A 15,968-nucleotide genomic window follows, 5' to 3' on the forward strand; every position below is an offset into this window, starting at 1 on the left:
ATAGTTTTTCTCAGTTAATTTGGTGCATTTCTGAAGCAGTCCTTGAGATTTGCAAAACAGTAAATGCGTTTCTAAAAACGTTTCGCACTACAGGTAAAACACCATGGATTACCTGCAAAAGCCAGTCTCAGTCTCAAAACATTTAGTTCATCTCTCAAAAGTAAAATTCTGTCTCAAACAACATGTCGGCGGCATTAGAATGATAATCCTTGTGTCACCAATAAGAGTCAAATTGCTTAGTCATGTTGTCAATATAACAGTCTACTCTGGAAGGATGTTCTGTTGTAAGCCATGGCTTTAGCTCCATTGTAAATTGTAATTGTGGGAGATCAATTAAAGAGACCAGACAAGATTCACATTTAAACTGCTGCTGTAATTTGTTGACAGACCTCGTAATTGTGATGCTGAATGGGAAAGACAGCACCGCGAAGCACAAAAAAACAAGAAAAGTAAAGTAGAAACGGGAACGCACGACAATCTCATCCAGGAAAACTAAAAGGAGTGCTGTTGGAATTGCTGTCCAGTCTTCCTACGCCTCCCGTGATGTTCCTGGCTTTTGGGATGCAAATTCTCATCCATATTACAAAGAATATCTTCTCTTGCAATGGAAAAAAAAATCTTTTAGAGTGTTTTCTTCAGGCTCTGCAGGCATCCAGTCTGACGTTATTACATGGCAGCTAGAAGTGTTATCTGTGTATGTGGCAGGCAGTCATACACTTTCCATCTCAATGCTGAGCAAAAAATCTCAATGGGTTTAAGGAATGAAGAGTAGGGTGAAAGGAACTCCATCTGCATCCTGTTGTGGGTTGCAAACCATTGCTTGATGATGCTGGAGTGATGAAAAAACTGGCATAAGTCCTTGGCTTCTTCTGCTTCTTCCTCTGTTTTGTCTCTTAGCATCTCAACCACTCAGCTTGACTCTTCTTCTTCTCGCTCTCTGTTGACCCCATCATCTTTCCACTGTCAGAAATGTAAGATTGTGTTATTTTCTGGCTGTATACACTATATGTTTCCTGTTGATGGTTTATGACATGAACTTTGAACTATTTCAGAAAACCGATCAATCATTTGCCGAGCTAATGCTTCTCACATTTACCTTCATTGGAGAAAGACAGGAATCACCAGGGAGCAATTAACCAATCCAGGACCGATTTAGAGAAAACATCTAATGGAAATGTATAGAAACTTGTTGCCATATTCTGAAAAACTTGTTCAAGTATCTTGTATGTAAAATATTATACAAGCCAGACGCCAATAAAACACATTTCAATTTAAAGTGAAGGAAAAAAAAAACACAAAACAGAGTTTTAATCACTTGCATGAACGTTCAAAGGCATTTGCAACTTTCCCAAAGGAATGAGTAATAGCGATGGTGATGTTCACAAGCCACAATGATTTGGAGACTGAATAAGGAGGGTTTTTTTTTTTTAAGAATCTCAATTTTGTTCTGGGAAATGCATCAAAGCAACTGAGAAAAACTGTGATCACTCCATTGTTTAGTTAGTCCAGTTAGTATTCAAAATGTTTTTTTTTTGTTTTTTTTTAACGTTATTAAATTCATCTGCACCGTTATCACTAAACGCACATGTGCGCGTATACGTTCTGGTTTGCTCCCCCATATGTAAGCGCAGAGTTTTGCGGATTTATGACGCACCCACCGCTGGTCAATGTGAGGCAGCCTCTCTTCTGTCCCTGGAAAATAGCAGCGTGACCCCTGTTTCAACTTTCTGTCTTTGTACAGCTGCTACAGGGCTGCAGCTTCAACACGCACACAACAACGCGACTAGCTTTCATCACAACCCTGAGTGGTTGAAGGAGCCACTCACCTGAGACGAGTGGGCAAACACACGTATAACCGGCCAACCTGACAATGACTGCGGGTCATATAAACCAGGTGAGCGTCAGATCAGAAGTGGCCGGTGCTGTTTTAGCGCTTGTTTAAACATCTCGATGGTTCCTCGTGTAAAGTTTTTACACCTTCCGAAAGAAAGGAAGGGAGGGAGAGAAAAAAAAAGAGAGGCCTTGCCGGAGGTGCACCATAAATCACAGAGCGCCTGCAGCGGTGCAATGTGAGCCGAAAAATCATGTGTGATTCAACAGTCTCAAGTCAGAGAAGAAACCCGCTGGAGCTGAGTAACTGCTCAGGAATTTAGGCAGTCCACTGCAAACTCACAAAACGCACCATGATCCTGCAGGCTCATCGGACTGGGAGCAATCATGAATTTGCGAGATTACAACAGATTCGGGCAAAGGGAATCCTGATTGGGAAATATCTTAAATTAACCTCGCAGAACAATCTTTCGCTAATAAGAATACTGACTGAGAACATTTCCTGGTTAGGTAGGTGGCTTTTTGAAATTCAACGTTACTTTTCGACTGGAGTGACTAACTTTACAGTCTACAGGCTGCACTCATTTCATATTTATGTAAGAATAGTCCTAAAAAGTACACGATGTTCAGTTTTTACTTTTTGACTTAATGAAGATAAACGTATGCGTAAACATCCAGGCAGATTCTGGTGTGCGTAGATGAAGATAGTCAATAATAATAATAATAATAATAATAATAATAATAATAATAATAATAATAATAATAATAATAATAATGCATTTTTATTTATTTTATATTGATTCTTTGGTTATGACTCAGAGGGCGCCAGATAATTTGTTTTCAAAACTTTTAAATATTGGAGTTTTTTGTTTTTTGTTTTTTTTATTACACAGATCCATCATTGTCATGCACAGCTTTCCTGATTCTCGGGCAAAGGAATATCAAGTCGTGCCTCAAGAATGCATTTCCTGCTTGACATTAATCTTTCCTAACAAGAGCTCAAACAAAAGGTGCAAGATGTTTTCGATGTTCAGAGTGTAATTTGAGCTCCACTTGTAACCTCCGAGACTTGAAGCAGGAAGACAGGTCAAATGTGTACTAACACAGAGACATGTGCGTTTGCCTTTCACTGACAGCTGTTTACCTCGAGATTACAATGCACGCAGTCGAGCATTTTCCCGTCGTACAATCACTCATGTAGCCTAAACTGGGCTGGCAAAACTGCTGCTCCTCATGCGAAAGTAACTTGAAGTAACACAGACCAGTTGACAGATGCATTGCTTGAAAGTTACGTTTACATAATTACACATTAAAGCTAATCTAATCATCTCTGCTTCTTGCATCAGAGCTTCTAAACTATTTCGTACACACTGCATCTAGTACATTTATTAGGTGGTAATAGTGTTACATTTCGCTACTTTACCTCCTGGGAGGTAAAGTAGCGAACAGGACATGTGTCTTTGTCCTGTTAGCTAAGGCGGAAAATTATGTCAACTTACAATGTTGTTATTCAAGTTCAATAACTTTCTTCTGATCGGCTTGACATTCCGAAAATAGATTAAGAGAAATACTAGTTACAATATATATATATAATATATATATATATATATATATATATATATATATATATATATATATATATATATATATATATATATATATATATATATATATATATATATATATATATATATATATATATATATATATATAAATGTATAATGTATATAAAAGATTCAGTTGATACACACAAGCATTGACTGTATCTCATTTCAGAGTAATTTAATGTTAGCGTTAAATATTCAAGAATTTGTGGAGGTCTCATTGAAAAGTTTCCAAGGAGTTTTTGTGTTAAAAGAGAAAGACAACACTTGAAGGTCCTCGTTCAAAAACTAATCACAGTGACCAAGTGTCCCAGTACTGTCAGAGACGCCTATAATTGGCAGCTGGATTTTGGACACCGGAGCCAACCTGGGAGCAGAAGTCACATGAGCTCAGCAAATGACACTATTTATAGCCGCAGCACCTTTTTATGAGACCTCAGAGAACGCCACTAATCACCGTAGTAAAAATATTCATCGAGTTCGTCAAATTTGAGGCGCAATTGCAAGACATAATCTCAAGTGGTTATTTTATATTGCTATAAATTATGGATAACGTCACTGTGTGTATTTGTGCAATAACTCGCTCACTAAGAAGATTCCCGCCAGATGAGGGAAAACGCAGATTTTCGAAGTGCTGCAGCTCCGCTGGACGCACAGAGGAGCGCGGTCCGAGAGTTTAACACTGTCCGGTGTCACGGTGTTTAACAAAGGGAGCAACACATGCAGTGATGCCCCGCCGCAGGCCCCTTCTATACAGCCGCAACCCAGAAAAAACCACAAAGAAAGCCGAGGCCGAGGGAGGACCGGCGAGGGCGCACACAGAAGGTACACGCATAGAAAGTGAGTCAGGTCACAGGGTTGGAGAGGTCGGCCATCCAGACTGAAATGAGCCTAATGGAACAGAAAATGTGTCCTCGAGATGAACTCGGCCTTCTCCCATTTCGCCCCCCAAACTTCAATGAAGCACCTTTTCAAGCCCCGCGACATGGAGGCGACAGGGCCGAGAAAAGGGGCTGGAGGGATGCTGCGACTGCGGAGAGCACATTAATTTTTCTAATCTGTCCAACAACATAAAGGCTCCTCGATTCATTTTTCAGCGCCGCCTCACCACCATTCTACTGCCTTCTGCAAAAGCCATGTCTCAACAGCATATTTTAACATGCTTGTGTTTGTACTATATAAGTAAAAAAAAACAACAACAACAAAACAAAACAAGAAACTCAATATTAAAGGGTCCAAACGCACAATTGCGCATGCTTCAGAGTTATTCTGGCTGATAACACACAACATTTGATGCTATCAAAAACTGGCTATCATCACAGCTGTTTTCCAGGACATTATACAGAGCTCCGTGGTGCAAGATTGATGATGGAAAATACCTCTTCCCTTTGTGTTGTTGTGCCTCCCACTACGCAAGGCATTTTATACGACCTATTCATGCCACAGTTTCAATAATCTATCAAATGCTTGGGCTTCTTTGGGTCTGAGTCATGCTCAAACTACATTTATCTAAAAGAAGAAAAAAAAACAGCAAACAAATAAACAAACAAATGCAATTAAAAAAATATATAAAAGAGTAAAGAAAATTAAATGTTAAACCTAAGTAGCTGCAAACAGTTCTAAAGTCTATTTTTCCTGAGACTGCAGGGTTTAATTCCGCATGTATTTTGCTGCTACACAGAGGCACATGTACATGCAGAAGTAAAAGACACAAGAAACCATTAACACTCCTCCTCATGCAGGCCAGACTCTGACAACAAAGGTCAGCATCTTCGCTGTGATATATCTCACGCCACACCATGCATTAACACTGAATCTGCGTTCAGTTCACATTTTAGTTAAATTTTCATTTATTTCATTCTGTGAAAACTCAGTCACATGGCACAGTGGAGCATTGTAGAAAAAAAGGAAAGCAGGGTGACTGTGTGTGTGTTTGCTACAAAATAGCTATATTACAAGCGTCTATCAATTCTAACATAGTACAAATGCAAGTTCTAAATTAAAAGCATGCATTTTGGTTTCGAAGTCGAAAGTGGGGTTAGTTTTGGTAGCACTGACAGAAAGCAGTGCAGACGTGGGCTGGATGGGGCCCTCAGTAGCTTGTTTGCAGCGCTAATTGAATGCCCTTCAGACTGATGAGGTTGCACGAAATGCAAGGAGCAAACTACTTATTTCTTTTCCATATTTTTTTTTTTTTTTGGAAACAGCTTCATTCTATTACAAGGAAGGCTGGGCACAAACACACAAGCACACATACACACACACACGCACACACACACACTCAGACGCACACACACATCATGTCTTTACACGTTGCTAATTTAAGGGCGCAGGGGAAAAAAAGAAGTCAGAAAACAGTGGTCCTGTTGAGTATTTACACATCTGTACAGTTTTTAAACATCCTCCTATAGCAGACCTCGTCTTAGCAAAAATGAACGTCGAGCATACGTATGTAAAACTAGTAGACACTCACCGTTTTTATTGACCAATATGATTAGCACAAGTACACTAAACTCCGTTTATTGCATTTCACAATAGTCTGCTTTGTAACGGTCTAAACACAACATCAACACCACAAATAATAATAATAATTAAAAAGAAAAACAAAGAACTAAAAATGCAGATCAAAATCCCGTTTCTGAAATACACGAGGTAAATTCACACATTGTTGTTATTCTAAACATACATGTTCAGAACCAATGCTGTGTTCAAGCTTTTTTTTAATATACCAAAATAATTATTATTATTATAGTGATATCCTTCCAGTGTTGTTTGAAATAAATAGATTGTGCATTTTACCTTGGGCAGCTGGGCAAAAAAAATGGCCCACAATAACATTTCGATAAAATGTATATTTTTTTTTCTAGTTTCACTCCTTCATTTTAATAAAAAAAACACCAGGATAACTGAACTTCAAATAAATTAAACCCTGTTTTACGTAAAAAATAAACCATCGGTATTCGCAGTAATCCATGCTATATAACATGCATTTTTTATATAACTTTGGACTTAAAGGAAACCGCACAAGATAACTACGAAAACAAAATATATCATTGTTCTATAAATAACAAGTTCTCCGTGTACCCCAGCTGGATGGTTCGTGGTTTTATAACCTGGTAATATCCTCGCCATGCTGTGCTCCTGTGAGTTCGTCTGGGGCCCCAGTGCTGGTGGCCGAGACAGCGGCGACTCCGCCGGCCGCAGAGCCTGTGTTGGACCCGGAGGAGGAGGACGAGGAAGAGGAGGAGGATCTCACTTTGGTGTTCGGCAGCCTGTGATCCTTTTTCCATTTCATCCTGCGGTTCTGAAACCAGATTTTAATCTGCCGCTCGGAGAGCACCAGGGTGTGCGCGATCTCAATGCGCCTCCGTCGGGTTAAATACCGGTTATAGTGGAATTCCTTCTCCAATTCCAAGACCTGCTGCCGGGTGTAAGCTGTTCTAGACCGCTTTGGCTCCGTCCCATTGTAACCAGAGTTCACTGGGAGGAAAAAAAAAGGGAGATGTGGAGAGAAAGGGTAGAAGGAGAAGGGAGAAAAAAAGGAGGGGGTAAACAAAGTGAGATATGGCTCAGAAAGATTTATTAGACATGAATGTTTAGCTGTTTGAGGAAATTTAAATGGGAAGTTAAGAACTTCGCGTAATGAGAGGACACTCACACCCAACCATGATCTAAATTATTAATGCAAGATCACAAAGCTCAGATTTTTTTTTTTTACCCTTCTCTTCTCTTATTCATTTCTCCCCTCCTCTCTCTCTATCGCGCAATACATAACAGCAGAAGCCACATGGTGATACGGCTGCCCTGAGTGTACCTCGGCTATAAAATTTATGGTGGGTGTAATTACCAATGCCGAGTCGTAAATCCGCCTCAATTGTGCCATTTCAAAGGCTTCCCTGCTATCGGAGCAGGGGCTGGCAACGAGATGGGAGTCAGAGGGGCTTGATAAAGGGAGGGAAGAAGGGGAGAGAGGAGCGTGAGTAGAGCAGGGGGAACATAAACACCACAAGTTGCCTACCAGTGCTGACGTGAATTTTCTTCATCCACGGGTAGACCACGGGCTGTTTGGAGGAGACTGTGCTGTTGGGATGCTCCGGGGTGGCTTGGTTGCAGGCGGAGGCTGCGGCCGGCGGGGTGGCGGGGGACATGGACAACTGTGGGGTCTCACATGACGCAGGCTGGCCCTTTCCCGTCAGCAGGTGCGCGGAGTGGGGTATTCCGTGTCCCCGCGGCGTGTCGGGCTCGGGGATGCTTGCACAGTTATACTGGCGCTCTTGGTAGCTCGCCCGCGGAGGAGGGTATAACTCCTGGTGGTGATGCTGGTAGCCAGTGTCCCTTGCGCGGCTGTAATATTCTGGACTGTGCTCGGGGATGTAGTTGTTTTGCGAATATTCCTCGCATGGAGGAAATTTCGGATCAATGTAGTTAGACTCCATCAAATACGAGCTCATGATCATTAATTTCTGGAGTGGAAAATAATTTTTCTAGCTTTGTCGTTTTTCTGCTCCATAAAGCCCTCCTACTTGCGAGCAGCCCTGTAAAGTTACTTTAACCACGTGACCCAGTGGCCCAATAGCAGAGGAAGAGGTAGTTCCCGGATAAGGAACCAGAGGTATTTAGCATACCTACAGTCGCCATTGTGGGCACAAAGCGCTCTCTCTCTCTCACTGTCCGCTCGTGTCTCTTTATCCCTCCTTCTTCCCTCTTCTTCCCCCTGCCTCCCTCTCTCTGGTTTTGTTACCAAGGTAATTGATCTTGGGGACAAAACTAGTAGCTGCTGACCAAGGAAAAAAATAAAATAAAACAGGCAAAATCCATGGCTACCAATTATTCAAAGGGACAATGGTTGGCCAAGGATAAAGAACAACAATAGAAAACCAATCATTTTATTAGCTTGGACACTTTGCATAAAGGTTATTTGCAAATTAATGAAGGCACTTCTTTTTTTTTTATCAGTATTAGTTCAGCTGGCAAACTGACAAACCGACATTATAGCTGATAGCTGGACCTTTCTGAAAATAAAAACAATTCATTTCACTTTCTAATTAGTTGTTCCCTGATAGAACATGCCTTGACCATGTTTTATTTGTTTTGACATTTTGTAGTAATCCTTTACTTAAGATCAAGACCAAATCTAACCTCTGAGCTTCCATGCATGCAAATGCCTCTAATAACATAAAAACACTCACTCTGAAAGTTTCAGGAGGTTAAATTTAAGACTTTTATAGATCATCTTAAAGAACTGCAAGATGTGACTGAAAACTGTCATGATATAAGTGTGTCATATCAGTCATATCAGTAGTTATTGATTTTTTTTGTTATTGATTTTTTTTTGTCTTAAATATTGCCAAACTGACAGTGTGATTTTTCCTGTTTTATCCCATTTTCACTCCACGTCATTGTTATTGTTATTGTTATTTTTATTGTTATTATTAGGCATGTGAGGCATGGTGGCAAAACCTTAAACTGCTGATGTGCAAGGTAGTCAACTAAATGGTGAGTGAGATAGTTCATGCACCAACATTGCTCGACTGGCCCTGATAGGTTGAGCCAACTGTGGGATCTCAGATGGTGCAGGCTAAAGCCTAACCTCTGCCTACATCACCCTGAAGGGTTTGCGGTTCTGGATGGAAGTTAGGTGAAACATTTTTTCAGACTTATCTATTGATATTAACCACATATGTATCGTGATATATATATTGTTGTCGATTTATTGTCCAACCCTACTATTATGATTACAATTTTAGAGATAAGTGAACTTCAAAAATATCTTCATTAATAATGCAGCTAGCTCACAGCTTAAATTGAACCTAGATAAAAATTTAAACATGCTCTTTTACACGTGTTACTTCAGCGCCTTCAATCAGCGCATTTACACTTCATTAAGGTTACTGTTGTCGGGTCTTAGTCAACTACTAAAAATTTATAGAAAATATTAGGCAGTGGCGGATAATTAAAACTGAATTGTTGTGTTTTATTTCCAAAGAAATGTTATTAATTCAGTACTCGGAGAAGATATAATCAAGTATTTGGATTTATGTGACTTATAACAGGATTCATTACTGCACGGGATCAAGAAATTTGTGTTTTGGTCAGAGGTTAATGGTAATGTCCAAATGTGTCAGACAAACACATAATAAAAAAACAAGTAAGAGAAACAAAATACCAACAAAAAAGACCCAATGAACTGTAATTCACAACCCTGTACTGCTACTCTTTGTAAAAATGTTTACATTAAAATGTAGATTTGAGACTTCTTAAGACCTTTCTGAATCCATGCTAAATGGTGTAAGGCTGGAACATATACTGAGTAACTATGGATCTCAAACGCAACTCAGCTGCTCCAGAATCTGGGTTGAAATCTGTCAAAAGTTACTTTCCTGTCACAGTGTTGTACCAATGCCAACGCACCAGTTTGAATCTTGAACCTGTTGTGGAGTCATCAACCGCAAAACACATTCAGTAGACTTACCATTCTTTGTATCTGAAATCTGCTTTTAAAAATATTTATTTCTTGTGCAATTCATAGTTTATTATCCAGCTGTGTTTTTATCATCAGTGTACATTTGTTATATGCCTCTGGATAAAGTCTTTAATGATCTTAAGAATTAGAAGAACTTCCAAGAGTCACTTAAAGTGATTTAAATACAGATATTTAATAGGTTTGTGGTTCAGTCTGTAACACAACACAGGAGATGTGAGATGCTCAGGAGATGTGGTTTAATTCTCAAAGCAGACCAACCGTGGAGCAAGGTAAGAGCGCCAATGAAGATACAGCCTAAAGAAAAGCAAAAAAACAACTTTCACTTTTACATTGTTTTTCTATAATCTTAAACCAAACAATTATACTTTCATGAAAGATAATGAAAAAGCAACATTTTTCAATATAATCCTAGTAAGATGAACATAGAAAAAATTCATACATCAGAAATCATTTGCTGCTGGACAAAAATAAAATTCAGATCAATCAACTACAGAAAACACAAAAGCGGATCTACACATGGATAGCAAATGCTGTGCACACTACCAGTGTTTACAATAAAGAGTCATGGCAATCATGTTCTATTGTGTCTTTTAAAATAGGAGAACCTGTTTCAGTAAGTTCTGCTTCCTAAGGATGCAACAAGCACTACATAAAAACAATTTTGCAAAATATATAACTCATTTAGCAAAGCATGTTTCTAATCACAAAGCTGGGGTCAATCTTAGTCGCACACCTGACAGTTTTTAAAATCACAAATATCATAAAGCCACAAAACATGGAGGTCTGAAAGACGCAATAAAATAATTCCAAAACAAAAATAAACAAAAAAAAAAAAAAAATTAAAATTCTGCATGAACTAGAGATGACTATTTAGTTAAGCTACATGTGGTTCTTCAGGTCAGACAGTTGCAATCAGAAGAAGTGACTAATACCTTAAAACCTGTCTAAATAGTCTTCTTAACCCCATGTTAATGTATCTTTTTACTTCATTCTTCATTTTGACTTCATTCATGTGCTACTTACCGCACATGATGGGAATAATAAAAGCACAGCCATGCAGTAGCTCATTTACCTGCATCCTTGATAACAGTTAAGACAAAACACCACAACGTGCCACAGCTCATCACTAGACTGCTGAGGGGGGTTGTTAAATAACATTACATCCCTTAAAATATACACAGCGGTTAGCTCAAATAGCAAAATTATATTTAATTCTTTGATTTCAACTATCCAAATGTTTACGACTACAAGGCAATATTTCATCTCAGCTGTTACTATGCTAATCCTGGCTAGAGCCCTGACCATGAGTTACATGACTTGTGGTTGACTTTTATGTTGTAAGCTGATGCTGTAAGGCTGCCTCAACTTGGCTTCCCATTCTTCTCTCATCTCTTCAAACATGCTACTTCTCCACATGCCCTAACCAAACCTAATATAATAATAATAATAATAATAATAATAATAATAATAATAATAATAATAATAATAATAATAATAATAATAATAATAATAATAATAATAATAATAATGGGTTTTAAGTCTGTGAAATAAATGTAGGTCAGTATTTTGGCCACTGTGCAAGCCAGGGGATCCATTTCCTCAGCCATAATTACATAATAAGTTTAAAAACGATGTGAAAAATGCATATCATAACTCTGGCAGTACTGTTTGTAAAGAATGCGCACGACATTTCTATTACCCCTACCGAGGATGTTAGAGGCGTTTTATAGAGCAATAAAAGCCGTAAATCAGTCACTTTTAAACGACCCCTGGTTCCCGGTGTGTTTTACAGGCTCTGACACAGTAGTAGCCGCACACTGCTCATGGCTCCCTTACTCTGTGGCCTCTCTAGCTGCCTCCACAAAGTGTGGATCTGTGTGGACTATGAATACACTCCGTGACAGCGTTATTGCATTGTTACAGTGCCTGGCTGTAAGGATCATCGCGGGTGCTTCCTGTGTACGCACAAGCAAGTGCAAAAAAAAGAAAAGAAAGAGAGACGTGCAGAAGCAGAGTTAGGTGCAACGCAATCCATTGGCTGGCGAGGTATTCCAGTTGCCCATGTATTCCTGTAGAGACGTATTTGCGAATGTTTGTGCAGCACGCAAATTTGGTTCTACAGGGTACATATAGACAACTAATGTGCTTTCTGTTTGAGGCTGTAGAGGTGAACTGTCGGGTAAACGTCGGTGAAAGCAGGTTATGGAGGAAGCATGCCTTTTCCGAGATGTTTCAGGGCGCCAGTGAGTTAGCAATCACACGAAAAGTGCGCGTGAAAGCTGATGCGCTTCGAAGCGACACAAACACGTATTTTGTTTGTTTTCTCTTTTCCCTCGTTAAAGAGATCTATGCACAAACACGCGCGAGTGTATGCGGGCACACAGAGAATACTGAGGCTCTCCTTTCACAGCATTCTGCCTTTGAGGTGGCTTCTATATGAATATTCAGTCACAAACACGGCGGATACAAAAGGACGGCGTGACAGCAGCAGATGAAAAATAAGTTCCCATTGTTCCCAACCATTTCTTCTGCTCGCCATTACCATACTGACCGCTCGGTAACCTTTCTTCCTGACACTCTGGAAGCTAATGAGAAAAGCCTTGGATGAAAAATGTTACGTTGGACATGTGACCTGTTTCGAAAGGGGTGTGTGGTGGGGGGGGGGGAGGGAGTATAAAAAAAACAGCAAACAGATTCTGAATCAGTTGAACTGATTAAAGAAGAGAGGCATAAGCAACTAAATTGATGCACATCTTGATCTGTGTATTTTTATGTAAATCGCATTTTTTTATTAATTAACGAAATGAACAAGCTGTGAATTCTTAATGCAATAAATACAATTCAGAAAACGTACCCACTTGGCTGCGTCGTATTTTCATCTAAATACATGATATTTGTCGTGCACCCAACCGATATGAACGCCACGCACTCCCTCTCGCCCCATGAACTCACGGCGAGCGCATTTTAATATTAGTTAGACAGCCTGACCCGCGTTTCACCCCTCGCGTTTGACTGCTTCCAATAGTTCACTGCCAAGGATTATTGATGGAGAGACAGCAATGAATTCTTTCTCCCCTCACAAATGGCTTTGAGATCGTGCACCTAGTTCAATAACTAGTTATAATGTAAAAGTACAAAAAAATGAGACCCTCAGGCGGACTAATTTGATGTTTCATTTGTTCATTTGAGGGATTGTTAAGCTTTCTCCGCGCACCCCTACACGCCTCCCCCCTGCCCCCCTCCACACACACACACACACACACACACACACACACACACACACACACACACACACACACACACACACACACACACACACACACACACACACACACACCTGCAAAACAACTCTTGTACATGCGTGTTCACACATGTATCCGTGTAAACAGAAAATTTATCAAAACTCCACAAAAGTCCCAGTGTCGATCACGTTTTTTTTTTTTTTTTTTTTTTTTTTTTCCTTCTAGTGTCCGACTGGCTGACCTGAATGCAGACACTGCAGCAGTATTCCGCTCCCTGATGAAAACGGTTACGATGCGCTTTTAATCAAACCCTTAATGTAATAGCCTCCACTCGTTTACCCTCCCCAGGTGTAATAACGTTAGGCAGAGATGGTCCAGTTAAAATAAAAAGTTTTAATGAAGTGCAGACAGACTGGAGACCAGTTGGCTGTGTATGCTGGTTGAAAGCGACCGCCAGGGGAGCAGAGGTGCTTTTTAGAAACTGGATTCCCCCACATAAACCGCTGCGGTGCTGCAGCTCATTAGACCCGAACCGTAACGTTACAAAACATATAAGCTCCTCAACAACAAAACAACCACCCACGCTATTAATTGGACGGAAAAAGCGCCACAACACAAAATGTTCTGCAACGTCAGTTTAAATGCCATTAATTTTTAATAGTTTCAAATTATATATATATATATATATATATATATATATATATATATATATATATATATATATATATATATATATATATATATATATATATATATATATATATGGATATTTTGAAAGATTGAGTTATAAATTGCATATAAGCAGAATAAATTATTACCCTCCAAGTAATAGTAATTTCTCTTCGAAAATGGTAAATATGAGACATAAAAAATATCAATTTCTGTTCCACGTTGTGGAATAAATACTTTTAAAGTTAAATACACTTAGTAAGTTCCGTGTAAATTTACATATGTAAATGTGACACATTGAAAAGCATGGGTTATTTGTGGTATATTACAAGATTAACCACAAGTAATGACATTCCTGAAAATAAAAACCAGCGGAATGAACGAGAATAAACATAAAATATAACAACTAAAACATAACAGGTTCATTTTCCAATTTTTTCGCCCCAAAATAGAACGAAGTGTTTTGTTTTTTTTTCTTCACTCTTGTTATTCTTATCTTAATAATATTTTTGGCCTGATAATCACGCATTCCTGGAGGGAGACTGTACGGAAAATATGAAATGTTTGAGCGCCTGCAGAACAGAGACAGTGGAAGGAATTTAAGACAGATCGTTTTCAGACGATAAAACTAAATTTACAAGCAATTTGGTATTTCCTTGGGCAAGAGCTACTATGAATAGAAGTCCCTAGACTTCAGCGCCTGTGAATTATGGCGAACAGTCAATAAAATAGAGTCACGACTTTGTCTTCACATTGTAAATAAAATCAGTTCATGTTAGGAAACTGTGCAACGAAGATCTCTGCCTCTTGTTCGAGCCCCAGACAAAGGGAAGTCTATGCTCACCCGGAAATGACCTCTGCGGGTTGAAGGATGGCAGTGTCAGCTCCGTAGGTCAGAGAAAGGAATACACGAGCGCAGAACATGACAGTGAAATCGGATGTTTGGGCCGGTTTCACTTTTGGAATAAAGTTTTTGAGTTGTTATGAGCACCTCTGAGGAGTTTATTCAAGCATCTCACAGGATAAAAGGTCAAAATGCAGCACGTGCATTGCAGGTGTACAAATGCGCATGTCAGTATTCCTGTTAAGAAAACAGGAAATCATTTTTATACGTTTCCTTTTACTGATAAAAAGCATTTAGTCTGGAATTCCTGATAGTTTCCTCTCTGAATTATAGCAAAATGTTTCTAAAAATAAAGAGAGCACTTGAAAAAATAAATAAATAAAATTAGTCACCCTCCGGAGTGCATCACTCATACAGGAGTATGTTACACAGTGCCCCCTATTGAAAGTCTGTGATTGATCTTCTACACCTGGAAACAAAGTCCATACCTTAGGATTGGAAACGTGGTATACCAAGTACAGGCAGCGTAATACATTCAAGACAAAAGCAACCAAAAAGAACCGGAGAAAGTAGTGGCGGCCGTTGCACCTTGGGGAAAACCCATCAATCCGAGCTTTAATATCAAAAATAATTGCACCTCCACACATTGATTAGGAGTAGTGAACTGTTTCTGTAGGCGGAGCTGTTTGCTTAGGCATATGGGTGATTAAATGATGTCTCCAGCTGAGCAACAGAAAACTATTGAGGTCATAAGATGTCATTGGCTCATTAGTCTCCAAGTAAAGCAAACTGGATATATCTGCTGATATCCATGAGGACACAAACGGTGTGAAATGCGCAAATATTTATCCAATCTTCACTTCACACTCAAAATGTGTCACACAAGATAAGATCCGCAGCTCGGCATGGTCAGAAAATGGCCATGAAACCACGATGACGACAGATCGTAACCACAAACACTGCGAAGACCGCAGTGTCAAGGTGGAAAACAAAACAAGTCGCATAAATGTTTTGATCGTTTTTTTTTACTGTAAACACTTGTATTCTCCACTGTTCTTTATAATATGCTAGCATCATGTTATTGTAGATTTTTTAAAAAGATGACCTTACAATAATAATAATAATAATAATAATAATAATAATAATAATAATAATAATAATAATAATAATAATAATAATAATAATAATAATAGACACTATACTCGACCCTGAAATCATATAGGCTGCTGTTCTTGACTATAGCGTAATATTTCTGACTTCAAAATCGTTGTTTCTTGAATTGGAGAAATTATTTA

The 15,968-nt window shown here is 39.1% G+C and overlaps 1 protein-coding gene across 1 annotated transcript; it reads right to left on the bottom strand.

Moving 5' to 3' along the window:
- Positions 1 to 5,887: 5,887 nt before the first annotated feature.
- On the bottom strand, positions 5,888 to 9,190 carry hoxc4a (homeobox C4a). Its single transcript, XM_014982709.2, has 2 exons — positions 7,453 to 9,190; positions 5,888 to 6,914 (listed from the first exon to the last, which is right to left on the bottom strand). The coding sequence occupies exons 1-2, from the start codon at positions 7,889 to 7,891 to the stop codon at positions 6,541 to 6,543; spliced, it is 813 nt and encodes a 270-aa protein (XP_014838195.1). The 5' UTR covers positions 7,892 to 9,190; the 3' UTR covers positions 5,888 to 6,540.
- Positions 9,191 to 15,968: the final 6,778 nt, after the last annotated feature.

The sequence above is a fragment of the Poecilia mexicana genome, unplaced genomic scaffold, assembly GCF_051168715.1.
Source record: "Poecilia mexicana isolate PSO_F unplaced genomic scaffold, ASM5116871v1 scaffold_7, whole genome shotgun sequence".
Classification (NCBI taxonomy): Eukaryota; Metazoa; Chordata; class Actinopteri; order Cyprinodontiformes; family Poeciliidae; genus Poecilia; species Poecilia mexicana.

Coding starts and splice junctions, on each gene's coding strand:
- hoxc4a (XM_014982709.2), bottom strand. CDS start 7,891: ATGATCATGAGCTCGTATTTGATGGAGTCTAACTACATTGATCCGAAA. Junction 6,915..7,452: donor GAAAATTCACGTCAGCACTG/GTAGGCAACTTG, acceptor TTTTCCTCCCAG/TGAACTCTGGTTACAATGGG.